This window comes from Genypterus blacodes, unplaced genomic scaffold (genome assembly GCF_046128005.1).
Source record: "Genypterus blacodes isolate CSIRO-AG114 ecotype Tasmania unplaced genomic scaffold, CSIRO-AGI_Gbla_v1 ptg000086l_1, whole genome shotgun sequence".
In the NCBI taxonomy this organism is placed as follows: domain Eukaryota; kingdom Metazoa; phylum Chordata; class Actinopteri; order Ophidiiformes; family Ophidiidae; genus Genypterus; species Genypterus blacodes.
Window position 1 is genome coordinate 275,001 of NW_027466891.1, and position 19,633 is coordinate 294,633.

Here is a 19,633-nt window from a genome sequence, read left to right on the forward strand (position 1 = left end):
ATCAAACACAATTATACACTCAGTGTCGCTCTCTGCTGGCTCAGTCACATTAACTCAACACCAGGAGTGTGTGTGTGTGTGTGTGTGTGTGTGTGTTTTTTGTGTGTGTGTGTGTGTGTGTGTGTGTGTGTGTGCCTGTTTAGTTTAATTACTTTGTTTGCAGGGTTCAATTTGATGAGTCTGATGAACTCTGTCATTCTGGATCCGATCCAAACCCAGAGGTTGATCCGTAAACAGGGAGCTGTTTCAGAAAAAGTAAAACAGTCTTGTAGAGCTCAGGCATATTAAACCCCTGATAGATGATCAATATAAAAGGAAATCTCAATATAAAAGCACAAAACCTTTTTGATTGATTTATTTAGTTTGTTGTTGTTTTTGTTCCTCAGAGTTTTTCATCTTTGCTGCTCGTCTGTCTGCGTTGTTTTATTGCCTTCAGATCGTTTTCTCTCTGCGGACTCTAAAGCTAATCAATGAATCAGTCCATAAGTCCCTCCTGTGTCGTCAGCAGATGATTTGATCTCAGAAGTTATCAATCAACCCTTGTAGAGGCTCCAGTAAATCATCCAAAGGGGAGGACGGTTTATAGGAGCAGTTCCTAACGCCTCGCACTCCTGGCACCGGACAACACGACCCAATGTGACCCCATCTCCGCCGCCGGCCCTCTGATAAGCCCAATCTCCCCAACCGGCCCGAGGACTTGACCCCGGGCCAGAAGGGAGGAGAGGAGAGAGAGGTGATCGCTTCCCACAGGTCAATAAATCAAATCTGAGCTGACCGACCTGATGAGAACCCTCATGGGGAGGTCAACGTTCAGGGACGAGACCCCACCACACAGGCGGGGGAGAGGGGGGAGGCTGGGGGGGTGGAGACAGTGGAAGGAGAGAGAGAGAGAGAGAGAGAGAGAGAGAGAGAGAGAGAGAGAGAGAGAGAGAGAGAGAGAGAGAGAGAGAGTATCAACACCATGTGTAGGTGTAGCTCAAGTCAACTTTATCTCTGCAGTCCAATCTCTCCACATCGTGTGCTGGTGGCGCTCGGCCCCTCGCTGCTCCTCTCATCTAAGCCCCCAGCAGGAGTTCACTGCACCTCCTCACTCACACACACACACACACACACACACACACTGGGCATCTTAATGAATGCAACAGTCACAAACCGATCCTTTCTAACATCCCACAGCAGCTTTAGGAGGCCACCGCTTCGGTCCTCGATAACGGAGACAGAGACGCTCGGTAACGTAAGCAGAGCGAGCGAGGGTGAAGATGCTGGAGTTTTGTAATGAGATGCAAATGAGCTGTGAATATTCATGTGAGGATTTGGACTTCAGCTGACGCCTGCAAAATGTCATAGTTGTGTTTGAGCGAGTTCACCTTCACATCACATCATCGCTGCCAAAACAGGAAGTCAAGAGAGTCTGAATATTCTGTTACAGCCTGAGAACTGAAGCTTTTCTTCTCCTTTACATCTGACCTCTTGAGGTTATGTAGATGTTTGCCGGCCATTCAAGTCCTTCAGACCTGCAGAGACGCACAAACATCCACACAATGACACAGCAAAGGATTCTGGATTTGTACTCCAGGTAGAGCAGCTTTACTATTACAGATCATTGCATTGTGCAGAACGTAAAGGCTTGATGTTTGTTATTGAGCCCTGAAGGTCTTTACCTACAGTTCATTTAATGACCAATCAGGTGTTTGCTGATTTAATTAAAGTCAATTAAAGGGATGTAAGATAACAATGAAACAAATACCCAAACCTCCCTTTACAAACCTCCTGCAGCCCCTAAACCTTCATGTTCTCCTGCAGGCGTTCCACACTTTGGTCCTGGAGCAGTTTCACCCTCACCTGCTTCAAAAATACATTTCCTCTCCAAAAAGTCTTTTTATTTCCTCCCTTTTGTCTGATCTGAGGTTGCTGTTGCACTTAAACTATGGGACAGATGAAAGGCGGCGAGGAAAAGTGAGATGGCGAGCGGAGGTGAGAGACGGAGGACGTGACAGGAAGCAACATCACGTCCTCCCTCCCACCAGCATGTCTCCAGGGTGATGGACAAAAGTCATGTTGATCAAACCCAAAACCAAAACCCTGTTTTCCTTTTCCTACATTGACCACACACCATTAACCCATTATATTGTCTTAGTTTCTCATTTAATTCAGCTTCTTGTGGCGCCCTCTGCTGGTCAGCCTGTGAAACACGAGAGAAGCCCACCCAGAGACCCCAACCCCTCCCCCCCACCCACAAACACACACACACACACACACACACACACATATACATTGTTAAGCCTGTGTTCCCCCAGTGCTAAACAGGACTTAGTGTTCAGAATAATGGCGTCCAGGCTTCTTACACAGACTAATCCACTTTCATGCCGCGGCACTCTGACGTGTCAGAGCTTCGCCTGTTGTCCCGCTTCATTAATGAGAGGAAACATCAATTAATCTCCTTATTACTTATTCATGGACTCTACATGCTAATTACTCTCTCCAGTGTCGGGAAAGTACTCGCACTCAAAGTCAACACGGCGAGATTACACGACGTACACGGTTTGTTCTCTTAACAGGCCAGCAGCTCGCGGCCTTATTGTCTGTTTGAAGACACTGAGACTCATTTCTGTAACATTAAGATGACGTGCGGCTCTTTTTTCTGTTTGTTCGACGAAAATACACAAGGGATGTCTAGTTGGCTTAGCGATGACTTGTTTATGGACGTGTCTATGTCTTGGTGTCCGGAGGTTTGCTGTTGTCTTGTCTCATTACTAAGCCGCACGCTTGATGTCTGTTTACCTGTTGGTGCGCCGACTCCTGCTCTTGTTTACTCATTTGTCCACTCAGTGTACCAAACACTCGCTTTACTGATTCGTCCTCTTGGCTTGGGTTCAAACTCTAACTTATGGTGGTGTTGTGAGCGAAAGAAGGAGATGGTGGTCCAAAGCGTCCGGGTGTCAGGACTCCTCCTCCTCAGGGACGGGCCTGAGGAGGTTGGACATCAGCAGAGGACCTGTTGAGGTGATTGGGTCTTCTTGGATTCTTGGCTAGAGTGGATTAGCAGGCTTAGATGTTCCCTCTGCTGCCTGAACTCTGACCAGAGAAAGTGAAGAGATGAATGACTCAATGGATGAATGGATGAATGCTCAGTGTAGCGATCTGTGTCCTCCTGGTTGACTTCACTACACCTGCTGTGCAACAACACATGTAGTTGATTTACACGTCTTTATCATTTGGTTTCCATGTTGTGTTTCCACCTCAGTGTTGTTATTTGGGCCATGAGATGTTTAGGCGTTCTGTGGTCGCTCTAGTCTGCTGTATTACATGTAAATAACCCGCTGACCCCTCTGGCTGTGCTCTATAATCCTGTACTGCAGAGGGGATTTACTGTACACACATGAACACACACACACACACACACACACTTACAGCAGGATTTTCATCATCTGCATCTTGGTAACGTGATCTCTTTACTGCCGTCACATGATGTTTCCTCGGGTGCGTTCGGCGCCCTGTGGCAGGAGCAGGAAGTCTTTAATGTTGCTGGGATGCATGAGGGGATGAAGGACGACGCCCTCGGCTCTGTGCCGCTCTGTGCCGCTCTGTGTTGATGGTATGGGCCTCGTATGCATGTGCGGTTTATGTTTGCATGTTGGAGGTATGTGTGATATGATAATGTCTTTAAGCAGATCACATGTGGCTGAGGTGGCGTAGGCTCAACCAGATGAGGAACTGAGCTCAATGTACATCTCTGCATTATTCATCAGAGGTTTAGTGAGTGAGTCATAGATTCATATTCATATTCATCAAGTATCATCGCTCCCTTTTTCATTAACATTAGTTTCCCGCGTTGTTCTTTACCCCAAACATGAACTTGGTGAACTTTGTTGGGTCCATTTAAATTTGCACCACAGGACGTATTTTGGATTTGTGGCTCTTTCAGTGAAACAGCGTCTCTCTCTCTCTCTCTCTTGTTCTCTCTCTCTCTCTGTCTCTCTCTCTCTCTCTCTTGGTTTAAAGTGCTCTCTCCAGCTGTGTGACATATTAACAATGAATATTTATCATCCAAACAAATAGAGGATCAAATAATCTGATTCCAGATATAAAGAGAGAGAGTGCAGACCTACTGTGGGCGAGCACAGTTGATTATGAACGTTAATACACAGCAAAGTGTTCAGGCTTTTGTTGTTGTATTCTTTTGTTATTTGAGTTTCTGTGGGCTGCTCATGAAAGGTCTGCGGCCATTTACGACCCTTTGAGACACGTGTCACGGCTAATTTGGAGCGTGTGGGACACGCTCGTTGGTTGTGGACGAGTTACTGCAGCGTGTGGACGAGCTGGTGGAACAGAGCCAAGGCCGCACGGCGGCTACTTAACGCAAATTAGCCTCTGTGTCGACCAGCAGCCGGCCAGGTCGCGTCTGAAAAGACACACACACACACACACACACACACACACACACACACACACACACGCACACGGTGCACAGTCGTCAGTTAGAAAGGGAGAGAGGGAGAGAGGGAAAGAGAGAGAGACAGAGAGAGAGAGAGAAAGAGAGAGAGAGAGAGAGAGGGAGAGTGTTTGCTGATATTTCTGTCTAAACCCCCTGAGACGGAGGAAGTGTGTCAAAGTCTGTGTGTGTGTGCGGGGGGATCAGTATCTAATCCCTAATTAGAGAGTTTCACACCAATCTTTTGTCTTCTTGGTTGTGAGAGTGGCGTGATGCACACACACACACACACACACACACACATAGGGCTCAAACCTCCACCAAGGCCAAACATTTCTCCCTAAATCACCGTAGCAACCAAAATCTGCATTTCTGTGTGTGTTTGACCTTCATCGTCTGATCTCTTGACCTCTTGACCTTGTAATCCTCCCACAATAACATGAATGATCTCTGTGTTTGAGTGTAGCAGATCTGAATGTAAATCAATAATCGATACTGTGTGATCAGTTCTGGATCCATTCAGATTCAGCTCCATCTCAGCTGGTGGTCTGTAGCCCTGCTGGACACACTGAGTGTGACACCAGCTTCAGTTTGTTGTGTTGCTGCACCTTGGAATGAAGCAATGAAGCCTTGAAATCATAAATAAACCTTCATAAACTTCATAAACGCCCCCTGGGGGGTTGAGACCCTCACATGTTCTATGAGAGAAAATAGAGGGTGATTCCTTAATTGTTTCCATGGAAACTAACGCGAGCTGTCACTGTGCTGCTCGTTATAACGGCACATCTACACTGTAGGTACCAAAGGCTGTGCAGTGGGTGTGTGTGTGTGTGTGTGTGTGTGTTACATTGTGGGGACAGCACAGGGGTGGGGATTGTTGTCTCCATGGAAACAAAGTCATTTTAATTAAGACTTGGTTTGTGGATTAAGGGGATAATTAGACTTCAGTAAGTCTGTGTGGTGCATGTTGTGGTTCTGGTTTGTCTCCAGATCAATACTGTGTGTGTGTGTGTGTGTGTGTGTGTGTGTGTGTGTGTGTGTGTGTGTGTGTGTGTGTGTGTCTGTGTCTGTGTCTGTGTGTGTGCGCTGATCCTATTTATCTCTCCGCTCTCAAAATGTGATGACATGGGAAAATCAATAACATACAGCGAAGCTATCACAGATTCAATATCAGCAATCACTACATCTACACTACATCACACAGTGAGCAGTGTAGCTGTGTTGTCTAAGCTACTAACTGAAGTGTGTTAGCAGTAGCTGTGTAGCTCGACAAAAGCTAAATCAACTTCAATTTTGTCAGTCACACCATGATGAGGGACTGTGGGGTTCAAGTAAGAGCAGGCGGAATATCCAAACAGGAAATCAATCAGTCTGTCTCTCCATGTGCCTGTCTGTCTGAGCGGCGCTTCCTCCTCTCCTCTCCTCTCCTCTCCTCTACTCTCCTCACCTTTACGTGTCTGTTTGCGTTTGCGTCTCTTTCTCCTTTCCAATAACCTCCTCAGCTAACGATCCGCCGCGACCTCAGCAATCTTTAATTGAATAATAAATGAGCAGATCTTATCCTCATCTCCAGGAGACTCAACAACACACACACACTCACCCCAAGGTCATACAAGAAGAAGACACACACTTAAGACGTGACTCTCTTGACTTTGATCTGCACACAGAGCCTACTCCAGGATTCCTCTTCTCCGTTTTGTTTCTCATCACAAATGTAAACACTTCTCACTCATTTGCATCCACGTGTAAGAATCCTTTTAGAAGGAGAAACTATGAAACATTTCATCACCTCTACGCAGCTCTGTGGGTCTCACAGAGAGGGGGGGGGGGGGAGAGAGTGAGAGAGAGACGGTGAGAGAGAGAGAGAGAGAGAGACGGTGAGAGAGAGAGAGCAGTGTGGTCAGAGTTTGGATGAAAGGCATTATGGGAAGGCTGCAGCTTTATCTGAGCTGTTCAGAGGCACATTACAGCCCCATAACCAGCTTCCACTCCCTGATCAACTTAATGTGCAGACTGGGGCTGCAGGGCCTTTGCCATCCTCCCACACACACTCACACACACATACACACATGTCCACACTCACACACACACAGTGTACATATAACAGCATGAAGCAACTGAGAACTAAAGATATCATAGGAGTTCAGGGAAATAACTCAAGAAAGAGTGTGTGTGTGTGTGTGTGTGTGTGTGTGTGTGTCTGTGTGTGTGTGTGTGTGTGTGTGTGTGTGTGTGTGTGTGTGTGTGTGTGTGTCTGTGTGTGTGTGTGTGTGTGTGTGTGTGTGTGTGTGTGTGTGTGTGTTGGATTGGATTTGGATGGTGAGGATGAGGATGAGGACAAGCTGCCAACTGATGGGAGGTTTGGCTCTAATATGACAGTCAGGCTGCCCATGAGGCATGACACACACACACATACACACACACACACAAGCTCAAACACACAAGCTCACACAACGCTGATCCATATAACTGCCAAGCATTATGGGATACTGGTGCTCCTCTGCCTACAGTTAGAGTGTTCACCAGTGTGTGTGTGTGTGTGTGTGTGTGTGTGTGTGTGTGTGTATAAATATATTGAGCCCTGAGGAGTTTAAAGTCATTTTATATGCCACTAGAAATTCTTTCATTTTCCACATTAAAGCCTCTCAGTAAAAAAAAAAAAAAATACTAGAAATGAAACGCAGAGGAAGAGAAGTGCAGGAAACTAAAAAATCCATCACTTTGACCTTTTTGATATTTTATCATTCTCCCTCCCTCTCTAAGTTGTGGTGCCTGATGGTTCGATCTTTCTTTGCTATAATTGGCTGAGAAAAAAGAGTGGGCGTGGCTCTCATGAAAGTGCTCGTGCTCAACAAACAACCTGGTGGTGGCGCTATGGCAACAGCAGTTACATTGTGTCAAGCTGGTTTTTCCTTGGTTGGGATGCATGTCTCTATGGCGACCGCGCCCATGTGCACCTCATAGATTTTCCACCATTTTGATTTCTGTCTGGATCACTTTGACCTCTGAGACGTCGCAGACAAACAAACAGGAAGCTTCAAAATCTCACCACCTACTCTGGAAACAATAGCTATCAGTCAATCAGCTGGTTTGTCTGGTTAAAGTTCATTATGGAGAGGCGGGGTGATGATGGGTGGACTGATGGGCCTTGGTGGAGGTATGAGCTGTGCTGTGTGGTCCTTCCTCTGTCTGGTTCATCCTCCCAGATGACGCAGCAGCTCATACTTTACATTTTCATTGAACTGGCTCCAGCTAATCATCCATCACGGTTAGATTGGGCGGCGGTGGCGAGTGCTAAAGCCGCTCAGTAATTGGTCCATTCCGCCTCTCCTCTGTGTTTTCATCTCTAATGGTTTTTCAATTCATCCCATTTCCACCATCAGCCACTGGGCCTTGAAATAAATCACTTTCCCATAACTCAACATTTCTTCCCTCACATCAGCGATGCAGATTGCTCTCCTTTATTGCTGCTGTCGCTCCGTTCGCTCCTCTCCTCTCCTTTATTTCTGTCTGTGATTGCTGAGGAATTGATGTCTGCTTGTGTCTTTACAACGCCCCCCAAACACGCTCACACGGTTTCTATGGAAACCTCCACGCCATCCAGCCTGGTGAGCGAGTGTGTTTACATGTGTGTGACACGTGTTGGTGTCTGCAGGTCGCTGGGCTGAACACTTTGAACTCCACTCCATGTCGTGTTTGTCTCTCTGCTGTGTCACTGTGTAGACGTGAAGATGTGTGTGCTTCTCTTCAGGTCTGCAGGTGTTTGAATGGACATGCAGTGACACGCGTGATTCACTGTTAGAGCTTTGAGATGTTTGAATACTTTACTTTTGGGTTATGGGAATGAGGAGGAACCAATGCCTGAAGAGCTCTGGAGTCACATTACAGGACAGGAGAGAGAGAGAGAGAGAGAGAGAGAGAGAGAGAGAGAGAGAGAGAGAGAGAGAGAGAGAGAGAGAGAGAGAGAGAGAGAGAGAGAGAGAGAGAGAGAGATATTCTTGCTGAGAGATCTGCTGATGTTCCTGTCTTGAGTTGTGGAATTACATTTACCTGCATACAGACTCATAACGTCTCATAACGTCATGTTCATGTTGAGCTGCCAGCTTCCACTCAGATCTAATCAGCATATTCCTCTGTGAAATATGATCCCTGGCAGATGCCTTTGGAGAGGATGGGTGCGGTGCGAGGAGCCCGTTTCACATTCAGCCCATCAAACTGTCCAAACGGGAGCCGGAGCAGGAGAGAGAAACTAAAGGGATCAACCTGAAGGTCCTCATGCTGCTCATCTGTCCAAAGGTCAAAGGACCACTCAGACGATTCTCACACAGAATCCTCATGCTACCATCACTACGACTACGCTCCAATATGTACAGAGACACGCTTTCCGCCTCTTCAGTCAAAGCGTGTGTGCCGTTTTTCCCTGAGACGAGGAGACCGTCAACTTGTTGCCCGTCTCCAGCTGAGCTTACGATCGTTTAATCGATCTAAGCGGCTCCTTCTTCTTTTAAACATTCAGATTCTGTGAGTAGATATTCACCCCAATCACACCGTGGACAGGAGGAAGGAAGCGTCTCATCACAGCGCCTGAGAGGGAGGGAAGCATGAAGCGCAGAGATAAGTGCTGCTCGTGATAACGTGTTGATATTCATGAGCAGCGAGAAAGGGAGAGATAAGTTAGGATCTCAGTGTTATCGGGCTGTTAATGGTATTTCCAGCTCATATCAAGATGGCAGCGTAGACGGGGGAGATATTTATAGAGAGACGACGTCGTCCTCTACAGTGTAAGGAGCCTGAGACCTCTGAAGCTGAACGCCTCAGAGGCAAACGACTTCCTGTCGCACCTCACTGCTGCCTTTGTGATTAAAGTCCCAAACTGACATAATGGGACTAGAACCTTCTGAGATTTACGGAAAAATCCCCATCCGGTCAAATGCAGCTCCCTGGAACGACCCTGATGGTTTCAATCAATACAAATATGTTCACCTCTGACCTATGTTGTCATGGATCACAACATGGATCACAACTCCCTTGTGTGGTATCTGCCCTCACATGTGTGTCTCTTTGGCCTGACACGTTGTCTAAGGCGTGTAAACGTGCAGCAGCTGTTCTCAGCACGTCGCTGTGCTGACGGAGCTCAAAGGGTTAAACTTTGAATGAATCCTCTTCAGTCTAAATCCTCTGTTAGGGTTTGATGCTAAACTGAGAAATGAAAACGTGTGAGCGTGACAGACACACTCACTCGCTCATCCTGTTATTTGTACTTAAAGTTTAAGCTGACGTGGAGATTCAGAGAGTCTTTGTTGCCGTGGAGACTCGCTGGGATCAAATCCTCCTGTAATCCAATCTGTCTTTAATTGAAAGCTGCTGCTCTGGTTTGTTTAATCACACCTGCAGACGGCCCGACACGTCCACAGACTGGACTTCAAAGCGTCTCTGCTCTAAGCGTGTTACAAACCTCTCGTCTCCTCGCGTCTCCGCTCATTTCCTGCTTCGTTGATGGGACGGAACATTGCAGTGCAAATGTGTCTCCGTCTGCTGTCCAGGGATTCTCTCTCTTTTCTCATGTTTCCTAGACGAGATGATTGAAATGCATCTGGGGCGCCGATGCTCTGACAGTGTGTGAGAGGCAGGGAGCGTGTCAGAGTGTGTGTGTGTGTGTGTGTGTGTGTGTGTGTGTGTACCATGTGTGATATGCTGGTGTGTATTTGACAATCTAAAAAAGGTGTGGGAGATTTATTCTTCAATTCTATTCTTCATTTTTTAGTTTTGATAAATTCTTTATTTTAGCAATTAAGAAATTCAATTGATATTTAATCAATATTAAGAAATCTGGAGGGACAAAATTGAAAACAAGAATTTAGAAAATAAAATATTCTAATAAAAAAATTTTTAAGTCCAAACAAAGGTGGAAATTCTTTATATAGACTAAATGTCATATAATTAAATAACACAGCAGCTCAATAAAAACCAAAACCAAAACATTTCACCTTCCAAACACTTCTGGGCCATGATTCCTGGTTTTCCGGGACCTGGACTGTTCCCTTTCAGCCTAAAGTCCTGTGTGTTTTCCTCAGGGACGTTCCTCTGGCAGACTGGCTGAGCATTAAGAGGCCATTTCCCCTGTGCAGCCCGTCTGAACGTCCCGACCGACCGCCACACAAACACTTTTCCGCTGATTTCCTGTCATTTGTTCGGCCGTTTTCCTCGAAAATGAATTTCGCGGCGGGGAATTGGCCCCCGCGGTGCCGACCGGCCTGTCAGCCTGACCGCTGGATTGCGGGATATTTTCTTTTAATAGACCTCTGAGCTCTGGATTAAATTGGTCTAAATGGTCGCCGTGCCGACCAGCGAGCAGCAGCTGTTGGCTCTGTGATGTTACTGTGGATGTTTGACAGCGTAGATTGCTTCATTATTCTATTAGTTTCAGGTCTTAAGTGTCTGACGGTGACGACGGTGGCTGTGATGGATGTTTGGGTCTGATATGAGCTCAGGTGTGTGTGTGTGTGTGTGTGTGTGTGTGTGTGTGTGTGTGTGTGTGTGTGTTTGTGTGTGTGTGTGTGTGTGTGTGTGTCCGTTCACACGTAAACACTTTGCGTCCGTTTGCGATGTAATGAACCCGTTGAACCTGCAGTGAATGTGTTGTTCTCTTTTCCTCCACTAGGTGTCGAGAGGGTTACCAGGGGATCCGCTGTGACCAGTTCCTGCCCAAGACGGACTCTATCCCATCTGACCCCAGTAAGACCCCCCACACACACACACGTTAATCACACACCAGAGCTCAGCGTTTGTGTCTGAACCGGGTCGGGTTCACACTTCATTCAAAACAAGCGCAGCGTAAAAAACGTAAAGGATCCGAAGATTTCTAATGATGTGAGGCAGAAGCCGGACATGAACACGGTCAGACGCCTCTTCGGTCTCCAGGGCTGCTGGACCTCTCATGTACAGAATAAGATGACCAGTGGTTGTTTTGGTGTTCGGGGACGTAGACGGCTGTGAAAAGTCCAGAACTGGGCTGAGCCTTGATCAGGACCTGATGAGGGTCTGTGGGCATGTGGGGCTCCTATAGGGCTCTGTGACCCACACACACTGATACAGACAGCAGAGAGTGTTTACCCTCTCACACTTGGCTGGAATGAAAGGGTTAAAAAGACCTACGGGGAGAGTTTACTGTGTGAACTTTCTCTCCTCTTCGTCTCCTCTTCCTCCTCTGACGTCTTTATCTGCCACGTCTCAAACGGTTCTGTATCACTGCACTTCTCTCCTCGATCGCCTCCTTCTTTATTTTCAGGCTTAATTCATGAAATATAAACTCTCTCCGTCCGTCTGACAGAACAACGTGGCTTTATAAACATATCTGTGACTTTTCCATTCAGAAGCCATTTGCTGTGATGACACGGTGTACGATAAAACCACAGCCACGTGCCAGACGGGCGTGTATTTCATATTTGTTCAATGTCACCTCAATGTATCTTCCTTCCTGTAACATACTGAGTTTCGCTGCATCAGACGAGTGCTTTGATGCTCCTGCAGCCTCTGAGCCTGAGCAACAGCAGCACTTCGCACTAACATCTCCCCTGGGGTCCAGCTGGAGGTCGGCTTCTGTGACGCCCACGCAGCCTTGAAGCTTCTCATGAAGGTTCCTGATAACAGACCAAGACCCTAGGCTGAAGCTCAAGAAGGTCTCAGCAGAATAAACCTAGAGAACCTCAGTGGAGCCATCAGACACCTTCTGGTAGGAGATCACATCTGTGAGTGTGTGTGCAAGCTGCCACAGAGCCACATGATGCTACACAGGCTTCATCCTCAGATCTTCATCTCGAGCCCGACAGCTGGGAGAAGGACGCCATCATTTCATGCCTGAACTTCATTGTTCTGGGAGCCACAAACTCATTTTAGGATGGAGGGGATTGGTCCAAACCGAGTGGAGGTCTGTGTGCTCTCACTGCTTTATCTGCCAGGACGGGAAGGACAGGGACAGGAAGCAGAATCACAGAGTTTTGGAGTATTCAGTTCTTGTAATTGAAAATTCCGAAGCCTCATTAAGCAAACAGACACAATCACGTCGCCTCTACATGAAATGAACTTCTGTGATTGATTGATATAAATAATGTTCTGTAAATGAGTTCAATGCAGCAAATGAAGCTCACAGTCTTGTTTCCTAATGTCCTTTACTTAACACCTCATTAATGAAGCATCTGTAATGAGGCTTTAAATTCCAAGGACGTGTCAGTGTGATTATCTGATCAGCGCCCAGCCAAGTGACGCCGCCTCATATGGAGCAACACACACCAGGCAAACTAACACTCAGACTGTGGAGGTGCTGCTCAGAGACACACAGGTGTGGGGATCCAATCATCATCTGAGCCCCAACGCAAGAGTTTAGTCCTCATCTGATCTGGCACTCCAGCACTCTTTCATTTCCTTCTTTCATTTTCTGTCTTTCTCTCTGTCTTCCTCTCTCTTCATCACTTTCTCTTTCTCCTTTCTGCCACCACAGTCTGATCTGTCTTTGTTACTAGAGGGCACCATAGAGAGGGGACGTCTTGTGGAGCGTAGGCAGATCCTGGCTCTTCCGGGTCGTAGCGGCTCCGTCACATTTGTTTGAAGGCAATCGGACTTGCAGGTGCCGATAAACTAAAGAACCTGGGTGTGCTGAGTTAAGCAGCTCCGCTCCTTCGTTCCTCCTCTGCCGTTACGTTTGACATCTTGGTTCCTCCTCCGCTCCTCCCCGCAGACCCTCACCCCCGCCTGTCCCTTCCTAATCTCGTTCGTGCCGTCTTCCCCTCAAAACGAATCCGGCCCCGGCCTCAGACGGCGTTCCTGCTCCCGTCCAGCTCATCTCCTCGCGCTAAGTGGACCGATGCTCGGGCGGTGCCAGCAGGAAGGTTCAGCTGCAGGCCAGACAGACGCTGCCAAGACCCCGAGCCCTCTGTGGTCTCAGAGGAGGGAGGAAGGAGAGAGGACTGATGGAAGCAGACATGTCCTGTGAGCCGGAATATCAAACTGTCTGCCACGCTGAGGATGAGGAGGCAGTCACGACTCCAGAGGAAGGCAGGGAGACTAAATGTTCCTCTGCACTGCAAATATCTGTACCCTTTCATCCGAACGCTGTGCATAATTCAATCCCATGAATCTTTTTGTATTTCAACAAAAGGCAGAAGGTCAAACCGTTGCAGTTTGATGATTTCAACACAAACGTTCAAACTTCAGGTTCAGCTTTATTATCTCTACTCAACTCAGGATGGCACTGTTCAAATCCGTCTTGGAGGTTTGGTGGTGGGCACCGTTGCCTCAAAGCAAGAAGGTTGTGGGTTTAACTCCAGCTGTGTCTGGGGTGAGCGCTGTCCGTCTTTTTGAGGTCTGTCTGCGTGTTCTCTGCTTCCTCTCGCCTCCGCAGACATCAAAGACGTGCAGCGCGGCTGAGTCGCCCGCAGGCGTGAATGAGTTTGTCTTTGTGCTTTGGCCCTTTGCCTCTTACCCATGATGCACCCTGCCTCACAGCTCTTAACCATGATGAACCCTGCCTTTCAGCTCTTACCCATGATGCACCCTGCCTCTTACCCATCACCATCGGGGGAAAACAAACCGTTATAATGGCCAAAGCATTCAAAGCGTTTCTGACACAGAAATCTGCAGTCAGCGATCCATAACTGCATCCTGTTAGAGGAAAATGAGAGGAAGCGTGATCGCCCTGAAACCTAAACGTACTGAGGCATCACAACGCAGGAAACATGGATCTGCTCCCCTGCAGGCAGCGACTGAGGCTCCGCTGCCGACGCCCACACTGAAAACCGGAGGAAACTGGATGAAAATGAACCAAAGCTGCTTGGAAACGTGGCCCATGCTGTGAAACGCTGCCCCCTGTGGCGGTGCTGTTTACTGCTGCTTCTGGGCACAAAACAAAACAAAACACTGCAAGGTTACAGAAGAGACCCGACATGAAAAGGAAGGCAGAAAAAAACTCTCCCCTCTCTCTCTCCCTCTCTCTCTCCCTCTCTCTGCTATCTATCATTGTGGGCTCCTCCTCTGCTATCACATTGTGTGTGTGTGTATGGAGTGAGCAGCATCTTCTCCTGCATGTTTCATCTCCAAAGACAGATTTAAAGATTTAAAGACAAATTTAATTCTCTCTATCTTTACGAGATCTGATTTCATGCTCAGCAGGTTTGTGTGCAGCGCAGTAATCACACCCGTCCAATTTCCGCAGAGTCAAACCCTGCGCTCCCGTAAAGCCCTGCGCTCCTGCTCGTGCTGCATGTTGTTACACAGAGCAGATAAAGGAATCATAAAGTGTGTGTTCGCTTTGAGCTGATGGCGCTTTGATCGTCCGCTCAGATGAAACCCTGAAGCAGAGACGAGTCTATCCAGCAAGTACTGTAGTGATGCTCACAATCACTCTATTATTCCTCTGTGGGAATCAATGAAAACACATACACACACACACACACACACACACACAGACACGAATGTTGTCACGCTAAACGTTGTCACCTGCATTAACGATGGCAGTTACCACCGATGAGTCTGTGCAGTGGATCGAAAACTTGTTGAAACAAACAACAACAAAAAAGTTTGTAACAGCAAAATTATGTCCCTTCAGTACACACACACACACACGCACTTGAATGCACACACACCCACACATACATACACACACACACACGTACACACACACACACAGTGTCCATGAGCAACACAGAAAATATTTATGGGCCCCATCCTGCTGCAGACCTGTGGAGAATTTGGGAAGTGATGAAGTCATACAAATACATTCCTGCATGAAGGTTGATTGATAAGTCTTGAGCCTGACAGAAGCAAGCGAGCGAGCCACCCTCCCTACCTGATTGGCACCTCTGCCCCAAACATGGAAAAGCTTCTAGCTGGAAGCCGTTTGTCCTCAGATTAGGACTTCACATCCGCGGTGGAGGATTGATTGAGTTGTTTATCCATTTGTATGTTTTATTTAAAATCCCTCCGGCATCGTTGGCAGAAGTGTGGTGCAGAAGTTGATGTGAGGCTCAGAATTTATCAATCATACAAGTTGCGGTTTCTCAAAATCTCAAAAAAGGTTCTCGTGAGCATTTTAAAAGAGAGTCTCATGTCTTGACGGAAAATTGGAGTCACGTGTGTGTTTGTGTGTGTGTGTGTGTGTGTGTGTGTGTGTGTGTGTGTGTGTTTGAATATGAGCCTCAGGATGTTGAGCTATGACGACAGGTTGGCCTGATCACAGGTGGAAGCTGTGCTCATGCAGCCAGTGTGTGATGAAGAGGAGAAACGACCGAGGAAAGTTGCTTGACTTCAGTCCAGACGTCTACTTAACGTTCCTCCTCCTGAGGCCTCCAGCTCTCTGCGGCCACACAAAGATGACAGCACTTTGATTTCCACAGTCAATAAGAACAAAATCCTGCCTGCACACAGAGGAATCACTGCTCCACTTTCAGTCACACACACACACTCTGTCTCTATTCCAGGAGGGATTGTTTGGGCCACTTTTGAAAAAAAAAAAAAAGAGCGATTTCAAGAATTAGAGTCGCAATATTTCGGAGGACAAAAAGTTGAAATTCAAGTCAAGTTTATTTGTAGCCCAATATCACAAAGTCCCATCGGGTTTTACAAGCACACAACAACAACCTCCTCCCATACAGCCCAAAGCTCTCAAGGAAGACGAGGGAAGACTCCCGACACATCTCAACATGTAAGGACAGGAAGAGGAAGAAGAAACCTCAAAGAGACATTTCCTCTCCTCCAACAGCCAAGTGTGACTCAGAAACGGGAGGTGGGGAAAATAAAGTACAGAGAAGGGAGTAAATAATACAGTAGAGGGGGGAGGGGAGAGGCTGAGAGACAGAGGGAGAGAGAGTGAGGGAGGAGGAAGGAGGGAGAGAGTGGGAGAGGGGGGGTGCGGGGTCGACCATCAGTACAGATGCTGAAAGGAAATAAGAAAGATGTTTTAGGTTGACAAAAGGCTTTGGTGAGCACAGCTGGTATTCCTGAGACGATGCTTATTTGAAGGCATGGTGGCTGATTGGTTCCCAGTAAAGGCCTCCTCAAACCTGCAGCTCTTTATGCAGCCAGTAGGGGGCAGCCTCATTAGCTGCTCACAGCGTTTCCTTCCTGCGGCTGTATTGAGTACAGATGGAAGATTAGTTTATTTAATCAAACTTTATTAGACTGTCAGTTTCCAGAGATTCAGAGGGAGAGTGGTTCCGGGCTCTGAGCTGGACATTATGTACATTTATAAAACTTTGTGAAGTGTGAGAGTGAAGCTTTCCAGAGTAATTAGACAGCTGTAATCTACATCCTGACTAATGTGCAGATCAGATCCTATCAGTATAGAGTTAGTCTGACATCGCTTCCATCAGCCTGGAAGATGAGGAAGAGGGATCCAACCTGGATTCACACTCAGTGGGATTCAACCTGAAAGCATCATCAGTGAAAACAATCAGATGCTTCACTGCTAAATCATGATGCATCAATGATCAATCTGATATGAGCTCAGGTGTGTGTGTGTGTGTATGTGTGTGTGTGTGTGTGTGTGTGTGTGTGTGTGTGTGTGTGTGTGTGTGTGTGTGTGTGTGTGTGTGTGTGTGGGCCCCGTGTTTGGACGGTTTGATTTATGGGCTCTGATCCGACAGCTCAGATCAAAGAGACGCTGTCGGGTCAGAGGATAAAGATACCTGGTTGCTATAGTAACGACTGTGAGTTAAAACAAAGGGGGAGACGATGGGGAGAACAAATGATGAAATAATGAAAGAGGTCAGTGAAAGATGACATTCAGATTCAGCAGACTGGCATTTACAAACAGATGCTCTGGGATCCTTAAACACACGCCTGTGGTATGCACACACTTATTAATCTGTCAGACTGCAGGACACAAACTCAGACGAGTGACCTGAATAATGGAGGAGACAGAGCAGCGCATAGAGCTGCATGGACGGGATAACATCCAGGCAGCTGACAACATGTAGCAGCGCTTCACCCACTAGCTAGCTACATCCGCAGTTTGAACACATCACATCTTCATGTCCTGTCACTAAAAATAGGCAAAGCTGCTTCATCTAGCAAAGCTGACAAGTAATGAACCGCTCAGTTGCTTCTTCACGGGCTCGTGGTGTAGCTAACTACTTTATTAAGAGCCCAGCTTGTCCATAGCTTAGCCACTGGTTAAATGATGAGTAGCTTGTAGCTTGGAAAGGTACTACTTCAAAGTAGCTTCCCCAGCAGTCTTAGCATGTGTGTAAACATGCAGACTGCTTTAGTTACAGAGAGTGGACACAGGATGAAGTGATCTCACTGCTGAAACCCCTCTATATGTTTATGGATGCACACCTGGAACATCTGCCACAGGTGTTTGATGTAGACAGACGCTGTGTGTTGCCTCACCTCCATATCCACTCTCATCAAAGCTGCACGTGGTGCCACTCTGCTTCTTCCTCCTCCTCCTCCTCTCTGAAGGCTGCCAGCTCTGTGCTGGGTCCTCACACAGAGCATCACATCTCTACATGATGCAGTCCTTCCTCATCCTGCAGCTCTGTGGGGAATTCTTCCTCTTCAAGTCCTGAAGTCTGGACGTCACCACCAAATGTTTGTACATAACGTGGAGACTTCTGGGATGAAACTGTGCATCATGAAGTCAAACACAGCACTAAATCAGCTCCATTACCTTTAACCTGTCCAGTGACGTTCATACAGTGGATAAAGCGCCACTCAGCAGGGTTTGACCTCTGGACGACCTTATGGATCCATGCTGGGACACATGTGTCTCTGTCTCTTGAGTCTCTTCACATGGCAGAGCACCACAGTGAGCCTCCTCTTCCTCAGATTCCTGTGTCATGAAGCTCCTCAGCTGATGCGATCCCAAACCCTGGCAGCTTTAGTGCGCCGCCCTTCACATGGAGCTCCTGGGAAAGAAGAGTTTCTGTCTCTGGTATCACTTCTGTCATCGCTCATCACACAGCCTAAGTGTCATCAGCTCTGGGTTCAGGCGGGGTTTATCACACGGCGCTCTGTAACTGTTTCCTTAATAACGACTCTGGATTTGTTAACAGACGCTCGTTCTGATTCACATCACTGGGCTACTCTGTATCTCTACGCCCAGAGCTGCCAGCATCCATCGCTTGTGACATCGCCACGGTTTTCAAACTGAACAGCATCAGCAGCGTCTGAACGGCGTCTCGTCACCACGCCGCATTTTCTAATTAGTGTAAACGATGCGGTGTGACGGCGCTGCCATCGTTTACGAGCATCACAGTCACCGGGCCAGTGCAGAGCAACGACTGCTCTATGTGGAGGAGTGTCATTAGTAAGAACTTCATTTGAAAGAAGAACACACTGAGTGAAACTGTGTCTTTGTTTGGTAAGAAGCTACAATCTGAGTGTGAGTGTGTCGGCTGGAGGTAGACGTGCGTGCGTGTGTGTGTGTGTGTGTGTGTGTGTGTGTGTGTGTGAAGGAAAGAAGCAAAGCCAGACCTCAGAGGCTGAAATGTGCTTTGATTCTTTGCATTTCCTGCTGTGACATGAAAACTAATGTGGAGTGGATTTACACCCACACACACACACACTCAGGATGGATTCATGGTTTGTGTGACGGAACCAAACTCCATCTGAAGGTGGATTTCTCCGTGTTGAATCTCTCTGCTGTCACGCCGACGGTTATCTCGCTCGTCTCCTCACCGCCGGACGCCTCGACCTTTCCGAGGGCACGAGCGGAGCTGTCGGCGAGGTCTGCAGGTCGGCCATAAAGTGAAAAATGATCCGCTTACATCCACGCCAACACGGCCCGATAAGATAAAGGGCAGATTGGACGGAGATGTTCACGTTAGAAAGAGCAGCAGAGATCAGACGGAGGCGCTGGCAGTGACCCGGCAGACAGGCAGACACTCACTCCCATTATCCTCCAGCACTCCGGCCCCCGGAGTGCCGCTCCTGGATCACAAACTCACTCTTAAAACACAGGAACACTCTTCATAATGAAATGAGTTTACAGCTATGAGGCCACATGTATACCACACACACACACACACACACACACACACAGGTGCAGCACTGCAGTGAGGAATGCAGGTTGGAGATGTTTGGGAATGATGCCGCTCCACAAAGCCAGGATTTCTATAGATCCACATTATATATGAACACAGGTGCTATGAAGCTTTCACAAGAAAGCTTTAAGCTATGAAGCTGTAGCACTGCCGTGCGGTGGCC

At 47.5% G+C, this 19,633-nt stretch overlaps 1 protein-coding gene across 1 annotated transcript in view; it reads left to right on the top strand.

Moving 5' to 3' along the window:
• The window catches only part of nrg3a (neuregulin 3a), a 139,579-nt gene that overhangs the window by 108,480 nt on the left and 11,466 nt on the right, over nt 1-19,633 (top strand). The window contains exons 3-4 of the mRNA XM_076158769.1: nt 11,094-11,167; nt 16,771-16,773. Coding sequence (XP_076014884.1) covers nt 11,094-11,167; nt 16,771-16,773 — 77 coding nt within the window. The remainder of the gene's footprint in view (nt 1-11,093; nt 11,168-16,770; nt 16,774-19,633) is intronic.